General features: G+C 35.1%; 1 protein-coding gene across 3 annotated transcripts in view; it reads left to right on the top strand.

Annotated features, from left to right (window-relative positions):
- The window catches only part of SWT1 (SWT1 RNA endoribonuclease homolog), a 93,226-nt gene that overhangs the window by 30,998 nt on the left and 38,373 nt on the right, over nucleotides 1–23,855 (top strand). For all 3 annotated transcript variants that reach the window (XM_058539872.1, XM_058539871.1, XM_058539873.1), the window contains 6 exons: nucleotides 5,507–5,652; nucleotides 7,107–7,270; nucleotides 9,527–9,665; nucleotides 13,432–13,580; nucleotides 18,480–18,667; nucleotides 22,665–22,796. In XM_058539872.1, the coding sequence (XP_058395855.1) occupies nucleotides 5,507–5,652; nucleotides 7,107–7,270; nucleotides 9,527–9,665; nucleotides 13,432–13,580; nucleotides 18,480–18,667; nucleotides 22,665–22,796 (918 nt within the window). The remainder of the gene's footprint in view (nucleotides 1–5,506; nucleotides 5,653–7,106; nucleotides 7,271–9,526; nucleotides 9,666–13,431; nucleotides 13,581–18,479; nucleotides 18,668–22,664; nucleotides 22,797–23,855) is intronic.

The raw sequence follows: 23,855 nt of genomic DNA, 5'->3' as shown, positions 1-23,855 counted from the left end.
CAGTCCATATCTCTCTTCTAAACTCTAGACTAGTATATTCATCTACTTATTTGATATCTCTGCTTGGGTGTCTCATAGACATCTGGAACCTGCTATCTCCAGAAATCAACTCCTGATCTTTCCTTCTTTTTCTTTTATTTTAATTTAGTTTAATTTAATTTTATTTTTTTATTTTAATTTTATTTTTTTTCCCCCCAAAGCCCCAGTAGATAGTTGTATGTCATAGCTGCACATCCTTCTAGTTGCTGTATGTGGGACGCGGCCTCAGCATGGCTGGAGAAGCGGTGCGTCGGTGCGCGCCCGGGATCTGAACCCAGGCCGCCAGCAGCAGAGCGCACACACTTAACCGCTAAGCCACGGGGCCGACCCCTGATCTTTCCTTCTAAACTGTCCTCCATCTGAATAAAAAGTGCTACCTTCCATTTGCTAACACCAGAAACCTAGAGGTCATTTTTGATACCTGCCTTTCCCTCATAATCTATATCCAGTCAATTAGTGAGTCTTGTATGGTCTTTTTTTCTTTATCTCCCCTGCCACCATCCTATGTCAAGCCATGTTATTTTTCCTCTTTTCTTCCTTTTCTACTCTAAGACTAATTATGCTCTCTACTCCCACACTTGTTCTCCTTCATTTATTCTTCAAAAAATAATAATGGTATTTGTAAATTTTTTTTTAAAGGCCTTAGTAAGTATATCTTTTTTTTTTCTTTTTTTTTTTGTGTGTGAGAAAGATCAGCACTGAGCTAACATCCATACTAATCCTCCTCTTTTTGCTGAGGAAGACCGGCTCTGAGCTAACATCTATTGCCACTCCTCCTCCTTTTTTTTTTCCCCAAAGCCCCAGTAGATAGTTGTACGTCATAGCTGCACATCCTTCGAGTTGCTGTATGTGGGACGCGGCCTCAGCATGGCCGGGGAAGTGATGCATCGGTGCGCGCCCGGGATCCGAACCCAGGCTGCCAGTAGCAGAGCACTTGCACTTAACCACTAAGCTACGGAGCCAGCCCCTATTTGTAAATCTTTAATTTAAAAAATTTCATTATGGAGAATTTCAACATATTCAAAATGAAGAAGAGTTAATAAACTCCTAAGTGCCCCGCTAGCACAATTATCAAAATTCTGCCATCTTCTGTTATCTCTATCTCCATCCACTCCCTGTCCCCCATATGGTTATTTTTGTACAGCTCTTTGTATTCTGAGGAAAAACCTTACAATGTTGAGATGCACAAATCTTAACTATACGATGTTGACAATGGATACACTGGTGTAGCCCACATCGCGCTTGATATATAGAACACTTCTGTTACCCCAGAAAATACTCTTATGCCCCCTTGTGCTCTTTTTCTAGTTTCTTAAGGTGGAAGCTTAGATCATTTATTTGCGACTGCTGTAGATTTGCCTTTAAGCACAGCTTTAGTTGCGTCCCACAAATTTTGATATGCTGTTTTCTCATTTTCATTCAATTCAATATACTTCATAATTTCCCTTATGATTTCCTTTTTGACCCATAGGTTATTTAGATGTTTGTTGCTTAATTCAACTATTTGCAAATTTTCCAGTTATCTTTTTGTTATTTATTTGTACTTTAATTCTGCTAGGCTTGAAAACATAATTTATATGATTTCTATTCTTTTAAATTTGTTAAAGTTTGTTTTATGGCCAAGAACATGGTCTACCTTAGTGAATGTTTTATGTGCACTTTAAAAGAATGTGTATTCTGCTTTTGTGGGTGGAGTATTCTATAAATTTCAATTAGATCAAGTTGGTTGATAGTGTCGTTCAGGTCTTGTATAACCTTACTGATCATCTGTCCACTTATTCTATGATTACTGAAAGAAGAGGATTGAGATTTCCAACTATAATTGTGAATTTGTTTACTTCTCCTTTCAGTTCTGTTTGTTTTACTTCGTGTATTATGAAGCTCTGTAGTAAGATGCATACACTTTTAGGATTGTTTAGGATTCCGTTCTTGGAGAATTGACCCTTTTCTCATTATGTAATGTCTCTCTTTGTTTCTGATAATATTCCTGGTTCTGAAATGTCCTTTGTTTATTATTAATATTACTATTCCAGTTTTGTTTTGGTTAGTATTTATATGGTATATCTTTTTCCATCTATTTACTTTTAACCTATCTGTGTCTTTATATTAAAGTAAGTATTTTGTGGATAGCATATAGTTGGTACTTTTGTCCAACCTGACAATGTCTGTCTTTAAGTTGATGAGTTTATACCATTGACATTTAATTGGTTGGATCAAAATCTACCATTTTGCTAATTATTTTCTATTTGTTTCATCTGTTCTTTCTCTTTTTCCTAGGTTATTTTTTATGGTGCCGTTTTATCTTCGTTATTGGCTTATTTATACCATTTTGATAAAACTTAATGGTTGCCCTAGTGTTTACAATATACATCTTTACTTGATCCAAGTCTGCCTTCAAATAATACTATATTGCTTCACGTGTAGTGTAAGGATCTTATAACAGTATGTTCCCAGTTTCTTTCTCCCATCCTTTGTGATGTCATTGTCTTATATTTTTAGCTTTATGAAACAATAAACAGATAATACTTTTCTACTATTTTTGCTTCAGTCGTTTACCATTTAAAGCAATTAAAAATAATAAAAATCAATATTTTAACCTTGCATTTCACTTTTAGCATTCTCATTGCTCTTTATAGATTCAAGTTTCTGTCTGGTGTCATATTACTTCTGCCTAAACAACTTTTTTTGACATGAGTAAGTTTGTTGGCAATGAATTTTCTGGTTTGGTTTGCCTGATAATGTCATTATTTCTTGCTTATTTTTGAAAGATATTTTCACTGGATATACAGTTCTGGGTTCACTTTTTTTTTCTTCTGGTATTTTAAAGATGTCACTCCATTTTCTTTTAGCTTATGTGATTTCTGATGAGAAGTCTGCTATAAATGTTATCTTTATTCCTGTGTATGTAACATGTGTCTTTTTTCCCTCTCATTGCTTTCAGGATTTTTTTCTTTGCCTTTTGATTTTTTTTAAGTTTGTTTTAGCAGTTTTTAGCAGATATGCCAATGTGTTTGTGTGTGTATGCGGGGAGGGGGTAGAGATGAGGGGAGTTATCCTGCTCAGTGTTCCTTGAGCTTCTTGGATCTGTAGTTTGGTGTCTGTCTTTAATTTTGGAAAATTCTTAGTTGTTATTTCTTCAAATATTTCTTCTGCCCCATTCCTTCTTTTTTCCTCTTTTATTACAGAATTGCACTGTAGTAGCCAACCTCCAAGATGACCCCAATGATCCCTGCCTCTTAGTGTTAATGCCTTTGTGTAGTCCCTTCCTACATTGTACCAGGCTTGGTTGTCTGTGTGACAAAGAGCATACGTCAGAAGCGATGGTATGTCACTTCTAAGATTAGGTTATGAAAGACTAGGACTTCCTTCTTGGTCACTCTCTTGCTTCCTCTTCTCTCTTGGATCACTTCTTCTGGGGAAGCAGGCTGCCATGCTGTGAGCAGCCCTATGGAGAGGCCTACATGGTGAGAAACTGAAGCCTCCAGTCAAGAACCAGCAAGGGGCTAAGGCCTACCAACAGCCACATGAATGAGCACCAGTTAACCTTGAGATGGCTGCAACCCTAGGCAATAGCTTGCTCCAACCTTGTGAGAGACCCTGAGCCAGAACCATCCAGTCAAGCTGCTGCCAGATTCCAGACTCTTAGGAGCTGTGAGAGATAACAAGTGTTTGTTTTAAGATGCTAAGTTTTATGATAACTTGGTACACAGCAATAGATAACTAATACATACATGTGTGTTGGGCTGTTTGATTTTGTCCCACAGCTCTTGGATTTTTTTTTAACCTTTTAAACTCTTTGTTTCAGTTTGGGTAATTTCTGTTGACCTGTCTTCAAGTTTGTTTTTCTTTTCTTGCATATGTCAGGTCTGCTGAGGAGCCTGTTGAAGGCATTCTTCATTTCTGATAACTGTGTTTTTTTTTTAATTGCTAGCAGTTCCATTTGATATTATGATTTTCATCTGTGTTGAAACTGCCCCTTTGATTTTGCATGCTGTTCACCTTTTCCATTGAAGCCTTTAACATATTAATCAAAATTATTTTGAATTACCTATCAGATAGCTTCAACATCTGTGTCATATCTGAATCTGGTTCTATTGATTGCTTTGTCTCTTGGCAGTGTGTTGTTTTTTTGGGGGGGCAGAATTTATATGCAGATTTTAGGGCTCACTTGCCCGGTGGTTTCCTTCCTTCTTCAGTTTCCTCCTTATCTTTCTAGCTGCTCTGGCCAACTCTGAACATTGTCTTCTGATATTTCAAGCCACTAAGGCTGTGGCTCTCTGTCATAAGCCATTGACGAATTGGGGAATGCCCTCAGGCAAAAAGATAGAAACTTGTAGCTTTCACCAGTGTAGTGTCTATGTCTTGAGGGTAGATTCCCCTCCAGCTTCTGCCTGCATTGTATTTCTCTCTAGTGCCTTCAAATAGCTTTTTTGGGGCCAGCCCGGTGGCGCAAGCGGTTGGGTGCGCGCACTCTGCTGCGGCGGCCCGGGGTGCGCCTGTTCAGATCTTAGGCGCGCACTGACGCACTGCTTGGCAAGCCGTGCTGTGGTGGCGTCCCATATAAAGTGGAGGGAGATGGGCATGGGTGTTAGCCCAGGGCCAGTCTTCCTCAGCCAAAAAAAAAGGAGGGTTGGCAGATGTTAGCCCAGGGCTGATCTCCTCACAAAAAAACCAAAAATAACAAAAAAACCAAATAGTTTTTTTGTTGTTGTTCAGATTTTCTAATTCTCATCTGTGGGAGGGTTAGTCTGACCAAGCTACTCTGCCCTTAAGAAAAACTGGAAGCCTGCTGGACTCCAGAACAACAATTTAATAAACGTGGATGTGATCATGTCACTTCCCCATTGAAGCCCTTAAATGTGTTTGCATTTATTAATGCCCTTTCCTTTCTCTGTAGACACATAAATTGGTCTCATACGCTATGCTCTAATTATACTGGCTTCTTTCAGCAAGTAACAAATTCACACCATTTGTCTTATGCTCACTCAGAGTAAATTTGTAATTACCTGCCCTGTGTAAATTATTTCTCTTACTATGGCTCTCTATGTTTATTTCTTTTTGGATGATCATATTCCTGTGTTCAAATCCAGCTTCCACTTACCAGGTATAACTCTGGACAAGTTACTTAACCTTTTTACACCTCAGTTTCTCATCTGTGAAATGGCAATAAAATTAGTACCACTCCACCTAAGAGGTTTATTGTGAGAATTAAATGGATTGATATATGTAAAGTGCTTAGAATACTGGTACCAGGGAAACAATATATAATAATAATTATTATTCTCAAAAACTCATATGATGTGACTCTATGTTAATTCCTTTATCTTCTCTGTTTAAAAAAAACTATCTTTTGTTAATATATATGCTGAGAATCAACAACCTCTGATTAGATCCCATGTGTTTTGAGTTGCCATGTGATTTATCTTATAAAAAATAAAATATTTTTTCCTCCTAACCTCAACCTTAGGGATGATAGAAATTTAAGAAACAAAGGCCTAATAAGTGGTGTGAAGTCACTCAGTAAAGAAGAATTGAGTGCAGAGTTATTAAACTTATCTCTGAACACAGATGTATGTCATCAGCCTTGTATATCTAAGCAACAATTGAAAGCAGGTAGTATTCTTACTACAAATAATTAGAAGTATATCTTATTTTATGTACTAAGATTATTGATAACAATTGGAATTAATAGTAAAGTTTCACTTACTACTTACTTGTACCTTTAAAATAACATTGGAATATTTACTGGCACGTGAATGGTAGAAATAAATAAAAATTATAGTGGTAATCCAAAAGAAAACAATTAACATTATTGCCTTCTACATATACTTTTACAAATTAATTTGAATTTTTGTCTGTACACTCACATCTTTACATATTTATAATCACTGTATGCATGCTATTTTGTACCTCGCAGAGTATACCTTTTAAATTAATAGTAGCTACAGGAAATATTCATTTGAGGTTGAGAGAATTTTTTCGTTTCTTTCTAAAATTAGCTTTATATTCATAACCTTCTATTAATACAGTAAAAACTCAGTAATAGAGAAACTTAAAGGACTCTAGTAATAGTTTTTTTAAATTTTAAACTAATGCTTAAGAAAGCTAAAGGCAATACTGTTGTTTTATCTTTTTTTTTCACCAGAATAATCTGTTCTATAGCTTGTTATTTGATAATATATTATATTACATTAGACATAATTTAAAAATACATCCCACCTTTTTCCTCTGTGGGGAAAGTATTGAAGTCTCTAATATTGTATGTACTTTTTATATATAATTATATAACAATTCATATATACACATGCTGCTTATTTGACCTTTTTGGTTAAAATTTCTTTTGTCATAATATTCAAAATGGCATTAGAAGGGGTAACAGGATATTCCAGTGTATGGTTTTTCAGGGGTAACATGCTTTCAGTTTGCCCATTATATTACTGTCATTTTAAATCCTTAGTTTGTATTTGTAGAGATAAGCCACTTAATATTTTGAATTTTGCAATAAAGAAATTGCATTTCTTTTCAGGTATCAAAATAGTAATGTAATGAAATGATATTAATTTAAATAATAAAAGCTCTTTTTAAAAGGAGAGAGCATAAAGGTACTTAAGCCAGAGATTTTGGTCTTTTCAAAACATATTTTGTCCTTGATGTGAGCTGCAATTGGAAAAATATACTACTTTTGGAAGAAAACATATTTTGATCCATAGTTCTTGGTTTTCTATTATAAATAGATGTAAAGTGTTCTTTTAATTTTTTCTTTTTTTGAAAATAATAAAATTAAAATTGTAGTTAAAATATCACATTTCTTAAATTTCTATTTTAGTTAAAATATTTAGTTGCCTTTTATCAAAAAGATAAAGCATTTGCTAACATATTTATGTTGCATCTAAAACAACTATGCTAGAGATCCATGTTTCTAAATAAAATATTGGTTTGTTTTCTAGGTAATTCAAATACTGATTATATACATAAAATATTTATTATTTATCACTTAAGACTAATTGTATATGTAAAATATTTATTATTAGTGTCCTAAATAAAGCCTGTAACTATTTGCTTTAAAGAAGCAACGTCTTTGGAAAAGAGCTGTGAGGAAGAATCTACAAATTCTGGACTGCCCATTCTACTTGAAAGCATCGTATCTGATCTTGAAAAGTCTCTTGGAACAGCTTTATCTTCAATATTAGAAACAGAAATGAAAATTGCTTTTGGAAACCTTTGGATGGAGGTGATTATTTCAACTCTATTAGTTGAAAATTTGTCTTTTATTGCTAAAGATTTGTTGCCTTATTTTAAGAAATATTAAGCTTCATTGTAATAATCTATATCATATTATATTTTTTCTTGAAGTTTTTGAAAAACCTTTTGGAAAATTAATTGATGGACATTTCCTAAAGATTAGGACTATATTTTATCATTCATTTTTTCAGTGAACAAATATTTATTGTTCATCTACTGTATATCAACCACGTTGCTCCATGGAGCTTAAATTGAATTCACAAAAACATCTCTCATATTTGAGTCAAAATGTCTTGTACGGGGAATTCGTCTAGCAATATGTATTCAGAAAAAGAAGTGTTTGTTTTGGCTTATGTCATGTAAATATGAGAATCAGAATATAAATTTGATCATATTAGCAAGATATTTTGAATTTTGTTTAGACACATCTTTTCTGCAATCAGTAAAACACAGCATTTGGCAATAGTGGCCTTTTTAGTTTAGTTTAATGTTTGTTTGCTGTTCACATTTATAGCTAGGAGAAACAGTATTCCCCATCAATTGTAGATTGTATCTATTCCACATATTCAGTGAGATGCTAATATTTGCCAGTATGATATGTGTTTGCTGCTTGATTATATTATCAACTGTTTAACCAAGACAAAGAATGATCAGAAGATTCTGGGTGGGTTGACTTAAATTGGATATTTTATAATAGAGTCTAGGAAAATCATTGCATATGAATGATTCAAAAAAGGACATGCTGGGGCCAGCCTGGTGGTGTAGTGGTTAAGTACTACGCGCGCTCCACTTTGGTGGCCTGGGGTTCGCAGGTTCAGGTCCTGGGCGCGGACCTATGCACTGCTTATCAAGCCATGCTGTGGCAGGCGTCTCACATAAAATAGAGGAAGATGGGTACAGATGTTAGCCCAGGGCCAATATTCCTCAGCAAAAAGGGGAGGATTGGCAACAGATGTTGGCTCAGGGCTAGTCTTCCTCACCAAAAAAAAAAAGGAAGGACATGCTGACATCTTGTGGTACTAAATGATCAATCTCTTTATAAACGTCTTTGCAAGAGTATACCAAGTGTAGATCATAGTTGACGACTGTTTTCTTTCTTTTTTTTTTAATTTTTTTGTTTATTGCAGTAACATTGGTTTATAACATTGTATAAATTTCAGGTGTACATCATTATACTTCTGTTTCTGCATGGATTACATCATGTTCACCACCCAAATACTAATTACAAGCCATCACCACACACATGTGCCGAATTATCCCTTTCACCCTCCTCCCTCCCCCCTTCCCCTCTGGTAACCACCAATCCAATCTCTGTCTCTATGTGTTTGTTTATTGTTATTATCTACTACTTCATGAAGGAAATCATGTGGTATTTGACCTTCTCCCTCTGACTTATTTCACTTTGCATAATACCCTCAATGTCCATCCATGTTGTCACAAATGGCTGGATTTCATCGTTTCTTATGGCTGAGTAGTATCCCATTGTGTATATATACCACATCTTCTTTATCCATTTGTCCCTTGATGGGCACTTAGGTCGCTTCCAAGTCTTGGCTATTGTGAATAGCACTGCAATGAACACAGGGGTGCATGTATCTTTACGCATTGGTGTTTTCAAGTTCTTTGGATAAATACCCAGCAGTGGAATAGCTGGATCCTATGGTAGTTCTATCCTTGACTTTTTGAGGAATCTCCGTACTGTTTTCCATAGTGGCTGCACCAGTTTGCACCCCCACCAGCAGTGTATGAGAGTTCTCTTCTCTCCACATCCTCTCCAACACATGTTGTTTCCTGTCTTGTTAATTATAGCCATTCTGACGGGCATGAGGTGATATCTCATTGTAGTTTTGATTTGCATTGACGACTGTTTTCTATATAGATTTTTTTCCCCAGTTATATGAAATAATTAGATTGATTTCCTCATAGAAATAACTGTGTTGAAAAGTAGATTGACAACCTTTGCTGATTAAAACTGTGCTTTTTCCAGTTAGAACTATGCTTTCTTTTTGCATGTATAGTTTCTGAAACTATAAGGATTAATACTAATATGAATTTTACAAAAGCAATTTGCAATGGAATTAGCCTTTAAGATTATGATTGGCTTTTAATAAAACATCTTTTAGTTTAAAAAGAATTTAACTATATTTTGCCTGGAAATATATGTAGAAATTCCTAAATGGGTACTTTTTAATAATAAGAATAATAAATAAATCAATAGATGCTAATTTTTCTAAATACTTTTTAGATGCTGTACTTGAAACCACCATGGACTCTAATACATTTATTACAGTGCTTTAGAAAACATTGGTTGGCTGTCTTTGGATTAGTTATGGAAAAGAACTTGCTTTTAACCATTGAGAGCCTGTATGAAAATCTCTATAAAGGTATGAATCTTTTATTTTGTATTTAGCAGTGTTGTTCAAGTCAGACTAGGAGATATACTCCATGAAATGTGAAGATGAATTAATAAAAAATCTGTCAATTAGTTCTTAATCATTCATTTCTACTAGTAATTTCTAAAAGGAATTTGTGGCAGCTGGTTGAATGGATGCAGTTCATAGAGCTTATGACTATTAATGGTATCATTGTTGATGTTACTGAATATTGTGAGTATATAATTTTTAATAATGTTTGAAAACTTTTTAAACCATATTTTACAGTTTATTCAGGTATGCAAATAGAATTATTTAGATTTTTTTCATTTCTCACTGTGTTTAACATGCAAACTTTGACCACATTTCATGTACTAATTTCAAAAATAATGTATCAAGGTTTTGATCTAAAATATATGGATAAGGAATAGGAAACCTTTGGCTTTGGTGCACAGTGAATTTTAGAAGCAGAAGAGACTATAGTCAAGCATTTAGGTGGTGGTTTTTAAATGATGTTGCACAGAACCTTCTTGCAGTGCCTCTGAAGTTGCCACAGATTGGATGTGGAAAGGTTGATGGGAGCCTGGTAAGGCCTTTGTCCCTCAACTCCAACTTTAGTCATGCAGCTTTCTTTTTATCTGTTTATATATGGAGATTCCATGTAAGATTTGAAAAAAAGTTTCTCTGCTAAGAGGAAAAAGATTTGAAAAGCACTAATCTAATGTTGTTAAAGCACATGTTTTATGATCAAGGAAACTAACCCTGAGAGGGTAAGTGATTTGTCCAAAGTCAAATAGCTAGATTTGTATTGCTGTACCTTTAAAAAGCAAAGTATAGGGCCGGCCCCGTGGCTTGGCGGTTAAGTGCGCGCCCTCCGCTCCTGGCGGCCCGGGTTCAGATCCCGGGATCGCACCGATGCACTGCTTCTCCGGCCATGCTGAGGCCGCGTCCCACATGCAGCAACTAGAAGGATGTGCAGCTATGACAGACAACTATCTACTGGGGCTTTGGGGGAAAAATAAATAAATAAAATCTTTAAAAAAAAAAAGCAAAGTATAACTAACCATTATTAGGATGCTCAGTTGGTTCTTAACTCTTTTTGAACTCCTAACATGAAGTGATCTGTTTATTATTTTATGTATTAGTTATATCCTGTCTACTTTAAAAAGTAACTGTGAGTGTAAGAGGGTTATTAAATAACAATCTGATGACAAGAGGGTTTAAATTAGGTTTAAAGGTGCAAGAGCCAGGTAGTGAAGAATAAGAAAGATAGTTTTACCATAAAACATATGCAAACAATTATTGTATCACTTGAACACAGATTTTAATGCTAAGCTTCTTGGAAGCTAAGACAAAACAAAAATAAAAACAAATTCTGTGGTAGGTATACCACTTCTCTCTCTCTTTCCCCTGAAGTATAAACTCTTTGAAAATGTTTTATATCTTTAAAAATTCCTCCAGGGGATATAAAGTTCCTAGTTAGTGCCTTATGGCTTATACATGGTAGATGTTGTATGAATACCTATTTTTAAAAGTTACCAATTTTTAAAATAAAGATACTTTCCAGGCATTGTCTTTAACTATGGAATTTATTTATTAGGGGTATTATTATTTAAGGGACATGGAACAAAATACTGGACATGTCTTCAAAGCAGTTTTATAAGTTATATAGAAACATATTTCATATCTTTTACTAGGGGCATAACTTAGTTGATTCTTTCAAAAGAGAAAATCCATAAACCATGTATGATCTTGAACAAGATTTAGTTTTGAACAGAGGGTGTCTAATTGCCATCTTCCATTTGTCTGTTTTTCTCACGGTGGGCAGTGTTTCGCTCTTACATGCAGCTTAGAGGTAGTAGGCAACAGCTCTAACTGGCAATAGGGAAAGAAAGTGAAAAAGATGGTGACTGTTCCTTCTGCTAAAAAATCATTTTTGGAATCATTGTGCGTGTAATTTATTGATCCTTTGTCTAGAAGAATCTGATGCCTAATGTTTACTGACTTGTGAAGAATATGTAATAGAATTATAAAAATGTCTTCTGCTCTAAAATAATTTTGAATTAGAAAAACCACAGTTTATGATTTTGTTTACTATCTTTTAATCTTTTAATATCCTCAGCTGTTGAATTATACATATGCTTAACTTCAGTATATCAAACATGTATCCTTAGGTTAGTTCATAGAATATTGTATGGAAAATGAGTAGTAGCTTTTTATGACTTTGTTATCCATATTAACTTGAATCTAAATAATTATTGACCTTATATAAGCATTAAACTATTTCAACCACGTAGATTTCTTTATGTTGTGTCTAGGTACTGAATTTGTCATTGTTATTTCCCTTTCACCCAAATATTAGTAAAGAATTTTTGTAATACAGAAATCAAATGATTAGTTCAAGAATATAAGCCCTACTGAACACTGACTGCATTGGAGAAGCACCCTGAAAAGAAGTTGTGTCCAATTTTTCTTCTTCAGGAGATTCACTGGGTTCATCAAATCTATATGCTGTCCTATGTGTAACATCTCTCATCTCTCTTTTCCCACAGGAATTTAGACTCATTGATTTAAAAAATAACTAAAAGTGTTTTGTAAGGAAATAATACTTTTTGTTTGTTTGGTAACAGAGAAGCCAGAAGCTTGGCTATAACCATCACATTAGATTAGAATTTCTGAATATTGTATAATTAATTATTAAAATCTACTGTTTATTTTCATTTCATCTTTCAGTATTTCATAAGCAAATGCTTATTGTGTAAGTGATACAGAAGAACTCTATTGTTTTAACTTAGTTTCAGTAAAAAACCATGCTGATGTTTCAGAATATAATATAACAGAGTATAACAGAGTCTCTGAAATACAACAGAGTCTCTGCAACTATGAACATTAAAAGAAAACAAAACAAACACATTGTAGCATGGTTATTCTAAATGGTTTTGAATACTGTTAAGTAGCATTCTACCTTAATAATGGAAAGAATTTTTTCTCCTCTGAGTTTTGGTGACATTAGAAAGTTGCTTAACTGCATTGTTCATAACTTTTTAAATCTTTGAAATTATTGCCACTACCTCTCCTAATTGGTTTGAGAATTTAATGTAAGTAGTTTTAGTTTCTTGAGAGAAAATTATTATACCTTTAAATTATTATTTGTAGATAACTCACTTTGCTAATTTACAGGGGACAAAAATTCTGTTAGCTTTTCTTGCCCACAGCTCACTTTTACCCAAATTGTTTATTTTTTGCTGAAGTTGTGTTATGCACAGAGAAAGCACACAATATTTTCAATAAATCTAGTATTACATTTCATGTAATGGAACTTGGAGGTAAATACCTATATGATAACTGAGTTGATTGATAAGCATATAACTTAGATGCTTGCCACCAAAATGTGACTCTTCTGATGCGTCCGTAGTAATTTGTGTATGAAACAACCTCAGTTTTGAAAGTCTGTAGTTTAACTCATTTGGCAGTTATCTCTCTTTTCTGAAGAGTGTAATGTTCCTTCACTTGACTTTTGCTTTGAAGTTGACTGTGTTGAGGGAACTCCTGGAATCTGAATACAGAATACCAGCATCGACTCCAAGAACTTTATCTACAACTAAGTCTGTTTAATTGTTGCTTTTTACACCCGAGAGGTAAATTAGGAATAGCATGTAGGTGTGAATGTGTACTCTTCTTAAATTTCATAATTAATATTAGATTGGCTTTCCAAAGATATTTTTGTGTTGTATACTCATTCTTACATGTTTTTTCCTTCTTAATTTTCTGTTTCCAGCTGACAAAGCGGTGGATTTTACAACAGTGAAATTCCTGCTTCAGGATTCTAAGAGTTTGTTACATGCTTTCAGTACAAGGTCAGATTATGATGGTATTCTTCCACAGGCCTTTGCTCAAGTAAACAAACTACTCCAAACATTTATAGAGGTAAGACACCTTCGGAATGCCATTTAGAGTAGCTAATCACGTACGTTCTAAAAATGTATTTAGCAGACAACAGCAGGTGAAGGATATTTTAATTCTAATTTATTCTAACATACTAAAGGCATTAAGTAAATACTAAGTGAATCAAATAGAGAGTAAGCAATTCTTTTTACAAGTTATAAAACACACATCCTCTTGTGGAAGCAGTTGCTGGGATTTTATATTATTTCATTTATGGGTGGAATAAAGCTGTGCAGTGTTGTTTGATTGCTCATTTTCTAGTGCTCCAGATCAGTGGATCACACCATGCATCAAAATACTCTGGAAATTTTTTTTAAAGATGCAGATGCCAAGCGCCTATCAAACTTCTACTGAATCAAATTTATGGCAGTGGTGCACAGTAATGTTGTTGTTATTTTACTTTTTATTTTGAAATAATTTAAGACTTACAAAAAAGTTGCAAGAGTAGTACAAAGAATTCCCATATATACACTTTACCCAGATTCCCCATGTTAACATTTTATAACATTTGCTTTATTGTTTTCCCTATCTGCCTGCCTACCTGTCTATTAGCTTATCTATCCACGTTTTTTTCTGAACTATTTAAGAGTATGTTGCAGGTATGATGCTCCTTACCCCTAAATACTTCCATATATATTTCCTAAAGGATAAGGATATCTTATGTAACTAGTATAAGGAACTATACTAGTGTAACTAGTATTAACAGGAAATTAATATTGATGTAGTACAATTATCTAACCTGGAGACCTTATTCAGACTTCACCAATTGACCTACCAATTTTTTAACAAGTCTCTTCATGTGATTCTTATGCAGTCAGCCTAGCAATGATACCATTTTACCCCTTTTAAATTAGCTAAGTTTTGTCCCTGGTAGTACTCTGTTTCTACAGTCTTCTAATTTCAAATCTAGGAAATTCTGGGAGTTTCATATGCCAGAAACTGCTAAAAAAACTCACTATCACAATTACTAGATAAGATATTAATGCTGTTAACTTTTTTTTCTCTGAGCTGTTGAATTGGCCAGGTTTTTCTCAATGATTTTTCATGGTCACACAGGTCCCACTATCTGTGAAGTAATGAAAGGATTAGAGGATACTAAGTCATAGTTGATGTACTTGCTTAATAGAGTGTCTCATGGAGTAAAAGAAGCATCTTTTTTTAATAAACTAATAGGAAGTATATGACAATTCTTGAAGAAAGAATTGATTTAAGGGGTGAAATGATTTTTTGGTTTAAGATAACCAAAACATTGGTAGTTGTATTTTTCAATGGCAAGTGTGACTTTTAGAACTATTAGTAGGAAAGAATGAACCTGGGAATTTAGGATGTTGCAGCTTGAGTATTGTACTTGAATTGTGTGGGGGAAAAATGTATTATCCTTTTCTATCACACACTGAGCCCTAAACCCCATCTTTAGTGAAACAAACATAGTGAACAAGATAGAAAGTTTAGGATACTCACAGGCTTAGCAGTGTTTGAATTAAGATATTGAGAATTAAAAAAAATTTGATTGATTGAGATAAAAATAATAATGTCAAGTTTTAACGTCCTTTCATCAGTTGGAAACCTAGAGATGGGAGGTACCATGAAAATGTGATGTTGAAATTAGTGTTGTTTGAGCCAGCCCTGATGGTCTAATGGTTAAAGTTTGGCACTCTCACTGCTTCGGCGGCTTGGGTTTGCTTCCAGGTCACGGAACCACACCACCTGTCTGTGAGTTGCCATGCTGTGGCGGTGGCTCACGTAGAAGAACTGGAAGGACTTACAACTAGGATATACAGCTATGCACTGAGGCTTTGGGAGAAAAAAAAAAATGTAGTGTTGTTTATCAGATAATGGTGTCTTTATTATATGTTGCCCACTGAGTATTTAAAAATATTGAATTGTTATTTAGTAAGTGAATTTTTCCTGGATCCTGATTTTCTAGTTGCTACATTAGCAAGAGATTCATGAAGGCAAATGGTAAAGAATCTAGCATCCTCATTAGTGCTTTTCCCTCACCACTTGGCATTAGTGTGATTGCTTGAAACAACCTGTACTGTTTCCACAATAAGAGCCCTGAAGCGTTGCCCTTTATTTTCATCTTAGAAGCAATTCGTTGTCTAAGTCAGCCAGGAATATTGTAATTTAGCTTGGACTTTTTTTTTTTTTATAATTTTATTTATTTTTTTCCCCCAAAGCCCCAGTAGATAGTTGTATGTCATAGCTGCACATCCTAGTTGCTGTATGTGGGACGCAGCCTCAGCATGGCCGGAGAAGCAGTGCGTCGGTGCGCGCCCAGGATCCGAACCCCGGGGCGCCAGCAGCAGAGCACGCGCACTTAACCACTAAGCCACGGGACCAGCCCTAGCTTGCACTTTTAAAATACGCTTTCAGTAGGAGTTGTTTGTAGAATGCATTAGATTTGATATATGACCTAAACACTTAGTCATGTCTCAGTAACTTGAGCAACAAAAAGAAATAGATTACCTCCAGGGATAGGGTATCTAAAGATAGTAACTAAAAAAAAAAAAAAAAAAAAATCCCTCTAATCTTAATTTACCAAGTGTAGAAAATCAGAAAAAGAGGAATATTCATTATTTGTTTGCTTCTGAAAATGTTTCTGAGAAACCAAAGTGGAAAGTTAACTAACATTATTATTTTCCAGATTTTTATATAAATGGAGTGGGAACAGGAAAAGGATATATACATTTTCTATAAGCCTTCTAACCACCAAAAAAATAAGACTTGCGCTATCAGGATGATAGAATAATTAAATCCATCTTGTTAATAAACTTCAGAGTTAGGTGCCTCAGGAAATAACATGGCCAGTGAAAAGTATTTAAGAATAGATCTGAACATATTTTAAAGCAGAGTAAAAGATCTATACTGTTGATTCAAGTGCTTTAAAAAATATGTCATCTTGGGGAAAAATATTAATTTAGATGAAAAAAATGTGTGATAGAATGGAAAAAAATTTTAGCTATGAGTTTAAAATTTTTTTTTCCCTTTTTTCTCCACAAAGCCCCAGTAGATAGTTGTATGTCATAGTTGCACATCCTTCTAGTTGCTGTATGTGGGACGCCCCCTCAACATGGCCGGACAAGCAGTGCGTCGATGCATGCCTGGGATCCGAACCCGGGCTGCCAGTAGCGGAGCACGTGCACTTAACCGCCAAGCCACGGGGCCAGCCCCTTAACTATGAGTTTTAAAACTTGAGGTTTTTATCTTGGCTCTACTGTAAGTTCTTTGTGAACTTAGATAAAATCACTCCATTTCTCTAGGTTTCCTTGTTGATAAAAGTATGGTTTCAAGGGTTAGCTTCATGGGTTGTTAGTTTCATGCTTATCAAATAAAAAGAGAAATTTGCAATACTATTAGCAATAACAGTTAATATTTATTGAGCATTTGTTATGCTTAGGAACTTTCCAAGAACTCTATGTCTATTAGCTCATTTAATCCTGACAACTACCCTATGAAACAAATACTGTGATTATTCATATTTTATAACTGTGGCGTAGAAATGGTAACTCATGCAAAGGCACACAGAAGGTAAGAGGCATGAACAGGATTTGACCTTCAGCAATCTGGCTATGAATGGGATTATGATCTCTCTGCAACTGTAAAAGTAAATACTACCCTTTTCTAACTTTTGTGTGTGTGTGTGTGTGTGTGTGAGGAAGATCAGCCCTGAGCTAACATCCATACCAATCCTCCTCTTTTTGCTGAGGAAGACTGGCCCTGGGCTAAGATCTGTGCCCATCTTCCTCCACTTTATATGGGATGCTGCCACAGCATGGCCTGACAAGCGGTACGTCCATGCGCACCCAGGATCTGAACCCGGGCCACCAGCAGCGGAGCACATGCACCTCACCGCTAGGCCATGGGGCCAGCCCCTACCCTTTTCTAACTTTTGGGGCAGGAAGAAAAAAATTATTCTTCCTGTTTTTGCCTGTTTATGTTAATTGTGAACTTAATAAATTCACATGAATGGAAAGACATATTTTGTTCTGAGATAAATTTTTTTAGTCACCGCCTAATGCTTCTTTTCCTTAGCTCTCAACTAGTAGTGTATACAACTATGCAAATGGATATCTTTATCAAATACTTGTATAGCACTTACTATGTGCTAGGCACTCAGTGCGTTACAAATATTAATTTATTTAATTCTATTATTTGTACCATTATTCTTCTAGTCATCTAGGTTAAAAAAATCTTAGAGTCTCCCTCACTCCCTGAATCTAGTCTTAGGCCAACTCTTTTTAAATATTTCCTGCATACATTTTTATTTTTGTCTTTATTCTACTGCCTTTTCCTGCCTAATTCAAGTTCTCAGGACTCCTCTCCTTGATTATTTCAGTAGCCTACTAACCAGTCCTCTTGCCTCTACTTTGTCCTGTCCCGGTTTGTCTCAGAGTGCAGTTCTGAGTGTATCGCTTCCTAAGTTAGAAACCTTCAGTGGTTCACCATTGCCCATAGCATAAGATTTACATTCTATCCTGATTGTTTTTGTAGCTCTTTGCAATCTCATTCTTTTTACTGGGTTGTAAGGGGCTTAGAGGCTTGGTTATACCTATTTGTCGTTGTATCCTAGGTGTCGTCTCTAGTTCACTGCCATATGTGTAGGAGTGCTCAAACAGTATTCTTAAATTGTTATTAGCATGTTAGCTAAGAAAGACCACTATAATTAATAGATTGGAAGTATTGTTTGATATAAATGGAAAAGGAAAATATTTTTTCTAGCTCTGAGGCTTTTCTGGGAATATTCTGTACATAATCAAGGACAAAGCCTAGTCAGCACTTCCCAGAAAGCTAGAACATTTGTAAGCACAATTGATGTTCTGTTTCTCTTACTTACTAGCGAACGACTAGCTGCATTTTTTGTAATTCTTATTTCCTCAGGTCAAGGCAAAACTTAAGCGAGATCCTTCAGAAAATACAGTGGGTAAAAAGAAAGAAGATACTTCTTTGATGAAGTCTAATAACCAGGAAATCACCATTTTCTCAGGTTCTCATCTTCCCCAACCCAACAGGCATCAAGAAATCTGGTCTATCCTAGAGAATGTTTGGATTACAATATATCAGAACAGGTACTAAATTTCCAAGAATTTTTGAATTTTAGGGTTTTCCATCATTACTGTTATTCGGTTCAATGAATAGTTGGGTTGTGAGTTTAACGTACTAGATTATCTTATTGAGGGCCTTTTGTCGAATTGGTACCTTAGAAATAGCGATGCTTGAATAGGGCTGCACATCAGAATTACCTAGAGAGTTGTAAAAAATATTCCTAGGCTCTATCCCTAGAAATTCTGATTCAGTAGGACTGAGGTGAAGCTGAGATAGTGCATAAAGAAAAAAATCTCTCCACGTGATTCAGATGTGAAATCTTGATGAGAAGCGTTGCCTATGTATGTCAAAACCAATGAACAGCCACCCAGATTGGCTAAACAAATTAGCAGAATACAAAGCCTTAATAAAATTTAAAATAATTTAAGAAAAGGTCAGTCTGGATTAGGGAAGATTCATGTAAGAGTTTTTAAAAAGGTATTCCGATAAATACGTTTATTTAAAAGGAAGTCGAGGCCTGCCCGGTGGCGAAAGCGGTTAAGTGCGCGTACTGCGCTGCGGCAGCCCGGGGTTCACCGGTTCGGATCCCGGGCGCGCTGCTTGCCAGGCCATGCTGTGGCGGCGTCCCATATAAAGTGGAGGAAGATGGGCACGGATGTTAGCCCAGGGCCAATCTTCCTCGGCAAAAAAAGAGGAGGATTGGCAGATGTTAGCACAGGGCTGATCTCCTCACACAAAAAAATAAAATAAAAGGAAGAAATGCTTTTATTACTTTTATACACATAAAGTACTATGGTCTTCGTAAAATGAAAAGGTAGAGACCATTTGTGATTAGTTCTTTAAATAGGCTGCTGCTAGTGTAACTTAAAAATTAATTTAAAACAACTAACTTTAAAATAGGCCAACACTCCCTCCCATGCTTTTCCCCAGGCCCATAGTGTTCATATAATTAATTCACCAATCTTTTATATACTTTATAGTATGATTTTGGTTCAGGGGCCCAGTATGACTGTTGTTTTGGATTAAGATCGTCTTTCTGTTCTAGACGTTCACAAGAGCAGCAAAGTAATATTAGCACTCCACTTAAACATTTATTCTCAGTCAGTCATCTATTATACAACACAGTAGATTTGGGGCCCATTTTTAGTCCTTGGCTACAATTAACATTTTTTTTCAAACAAATTATAGTCTGTCATCCTAAAGAAATAACTGTACCTGACATGTGGGCTAAAGAAACAACATTTAAAAATTTGTATTTTCATATAAAGCAAAGGTTTTGTCTGCTTTGTTTAGTCTTAATGTATTTTTAATGTTTTGGCTAATCAGGTATTCTTATTAGTAGAAGGTTACCATATATACCAGGCAGAGATTATTACTTTCAAAATAAAATAGATTAAAACCGTATCTAAGATATTTTAATCTTCTTTTCATTTAGAAAACATTTGAGTACTTTATGTACCTTAGAGCTGACCTATAATATACATACATTTGTGTTGAATGTTGCAGAGTTCTGGGTAATTTCTGGATGATAGACTTTACCTTATAGTATTTCAGTAAGCGAAAAATGTGTATATTGCTTTATCAGTATATAGTTATTAAAGCCTACTTTATTGTTTCTTATGCCTGATTGTGTACCAGAGTCACTGTAGAACTTTTCCACATATTCATGCTTGGGCCTTTCATGTAGAGATGCTCATTGGAAGGTCTGATGGACCCTATGCACAATTACTCATATCAAACTACTAAAACACTTACACACAACTGTAAAGGCCATCTTCTTGCCCTGTGTTCTTATCGTGGTTCAGTAATCAGTTGAGAACTTATAGCACACCAGGTCAGGGTTTTGTGTCTTTTCTATTCATAAGGAATTTGGATAAGTGTTAGATTCTATTGATTCAAGTTTGAAAAAAAAGTCTTTCCTCCTATTTCTCATTCGAGCTTCTGAGACATTTTTTTAAACATGTATTTTGAGTTTGCAGTGGAAACTGTAATTAAACATAATGTCTTACCTTTTGCCATTCCTTTTCTCTGTGACTCAGAATTAATATTAAGGCAAAATTAAAAAGAAATAGGTTTTGACAATTTATCAACTTATAATTTTTTATAAATTGACTATAACCAATTTAATAGTTTAATAATCTAGAATTGAATGAGTCTGACATTAGATTGCAGCTGTCATCCATGTCTGATTTGAAACGTTTACATTCAAAACAACCTCATTATTCTTTTTTTTTTTGGTGAGGAAGATTAGCCCTGAGCTAATATCTGTTGCCAATCCTCCTCTTTTTTGCTGAGGAAGATTGGCCCTGGGCTAACATCCGTGCCCATCTTCCTCTACTTTACATGTGGGACACCTGCCACAACATGCCTTCATGAGTGGTACATAGGTCCGTGGCTGGGATTCGAACCTGCCAACCCCAGGCTGCCAAAGTGGAGCGCGTGAACTTAACCGCTACACCACCGGACTGGCCCCCAACCTCATTATTCTTAATCTCTGACTTTATAATAAAGTAAATTTAATATATAAAAAATCCATATTAATATGGATTTGTTAAAAACATACTAAATGGAAGAAGCCAGACACAAAAGGTCACACAGTGTATGATTCCATTTATCTACAATAGGCAAGTCTATAGAGACAGAAAACAGATAAGTGGTTACCAGGAACTAGGGGGAGGGAGGAATGGTGAGTCACTGCTTAATGGATACAGGATTTCCTTCAGGAGTGATGAAAATGTTCTGTAACTAGATAGTGGTGATAGTTGCACAACATGGTGAATGTGCTAAATGCCACTAAATTGTACTTTAAAATGGTTAAAATGGTGAATTTTGTGTGTATATTACCACAATTATGTTAAAAAAAATACCTTGGAGAGTACTGTAAAGTAGGGGAGAAAATTCCCTTGAATGCTACTACCTAAAGGTAACCATAGTTAACATTGTTAATATTATTATGTACACCCAGCTTTGTTTTTCGGCATGTATATTAGTCTCCTAGGGCTGCCTTAACAAATTACTGCAAACTAGGTGGTTTAAAATAACAAAAATTTATTCACTCACAGTTCTGGTGGCTAGAAAGTCTGAAATCCAGTCTAGACTGTCTGAAATTGGTTCTTTTGGGAGGTTCTGAGGGAGAATCTGTTCTGTGGCTATCTCCTAGCTTCTAGTAGTTGCCAGCAATCTTTGTAGATGTCTCGCTCCAGTCTCTGTCTTTGTCTTCACATAGGCTAGTGCCCACCCTAATCCAGTATGACCTCATTTTCACTTAACTAATTACATCTGAAAAGATCCTGTTCAAATCAAGGCACATTCTGAGGTTCTGGGTGAATATGAATTTTGGGGGTATACTTTTCAACCCAGTACAGCATATGTTTTGATTTTTTATATGGTTGTTGTTATGTTATATAAGTAAATTTTGTGTACTTTTATTTTTCTGTCTCGTAGATGGCATACACATCATTTTAATAGTTGTTTGGTATTTCATCAAGTGGTTAATTCACTATTTACTTAACACTTTTTATGTTGTTGAACATTTAAGTAGTTACTAATTGTTGCTCAATTGCGGATAATTATTGTTAATATGTGGTAGATTTCTAAAATTAGAATTACCAGAGTAAAGTATATGAACATTTATAACTTCCAGTTTCAGCAAACAATCTGATATCTAATTTTTTTCTTCATCCTTATACTGGCGTACTGTCAGTACTTATGTACCGACCTGCATGTAGATTGATAATATTACTTCCCTTCCATCTCTTGTGGTCTCTTAGAATGAAACATTATTTACACAGCTTTTACAGTATTACTTTGGATTAGACCCGTATATTTGTTGACCTAGATCCTTTGCATGAAATGGTAGCCTGGACATTCACTATCTTTTATTTCTAATTTAAATAGATCAGCATTATGAGAGATGATTTGTAAATATTACCTTATTTTATACATTATAAAAGGAAATACTTGGATTATAATAAATATGCACGTGTACCTATGAGTATCTTTTCTTTTTCTCTATTTTAGCATGGATGTGTTTCAAAGATTAGGCTCAGATTCAGCTCTGACTTCTTCAAAAATAGCATCATTTGAAGAAGCATTTGTATATCTTCAAAAGTTAATGGCAGCTGTGAAGGATATTCTTGAAGGAATTCAGAGGTAAACACTAATTAAAGTTTCATTTATTTATTAATTTTCTCTTTCTTGTAGGCTTATCAGCTTTTTCAGAGTTGCTGGAAGTCTTTCAGCAAGTTTTATACACTAATGGCTTTTAGATTTCTCTCTCCCTCACAAAGAATCCCTATTTCTAGTTTGGACCACAAGAGTGTTTCCACTTTTTTCCTTTCTAGAAAAAAATATACCAGATTGTAAGCTTCATAAGGAACTTTATTTTCTTTGTTGTGTAACTATAGCTCCTGAAACAGTGTCTGGCACGTAATGGACACTCGATAGTTACTTGTTGAGTAAATCTATGTCAATTACCACTGCCCTGTTAAAACAAATATATGTTAATATTTGTTAACATGATTGATTTCCTCCAACACAGTCTCACAGTACTACAAACTGAAAAAGTTTGAGAAGCAGCATAGTCTTATGATGCTTTGAGACTTAAACATATATGATTATTTTAAATATTTGTGAAGCATACAGAAAACATAGTGCCAGAAAGCTGTAGAATGGACCGTAGCACCTTTATAGCATGAAGTCAGATGTTTTCTTTTGTGCCACTAAAGAAGAATACTAAACTTAATCTTGCAAATTTTTTTGATATATACCAAAATTGCTTGACCTGAATTAGATATGCAGCTTCCTAACAGAAGAATACTATTGTTTATAAATTGAAAAACAAAATGAAAACTGATTTGATTTTAGGATGTCCAAGTTTGAAAAACTTGGATTTTCAAAACGACGGTAGGTTTTGTTTTTGTTTTTCCTTTTCTCTTTAAGGGTTTTTGGAAACTTCATCTCACTGTTCATGCACAAAGCATTTGTACCTCTTTTTGGATCATAGTTGGCTAAACGATTCTTAGAATAAAAAAATTACTGGGGCCGGCCCGGTGGCACAAGCGGTTGAGTGTGCACGCTCCGCTGTGGCAGCCCAGGGTTCACCAGTTCGGATCTCGGGTGTGCACTGACGCACTGCTTAGCAAGCCATGCTGTGGCAGGGTCCCATATAAAGTGGAGGAAGAGATGGGCACGGATGTTAGCCCAGGGCCA

The sequence above is a fragment of the Diceros bicornis genome, chromosome 4 (genome assembly GCF_020826845.1).
Source record: "Diceros bicornis minor isolate mBicDic1 chromosome 4, mDicBic1.mat.cur, whole genome shotgun sequence".
Lineage (NCBI taxonomy): Eukaryota > Metazoa > Chordata > Mammalia > Perissodactyla > Rhinocerotidae > Diceros > Diceros bicornis.
Note: the sequence above shows the minus strand (reverse complement) of the source record. Positions and strands in the feature narration are given on the sequence as shown.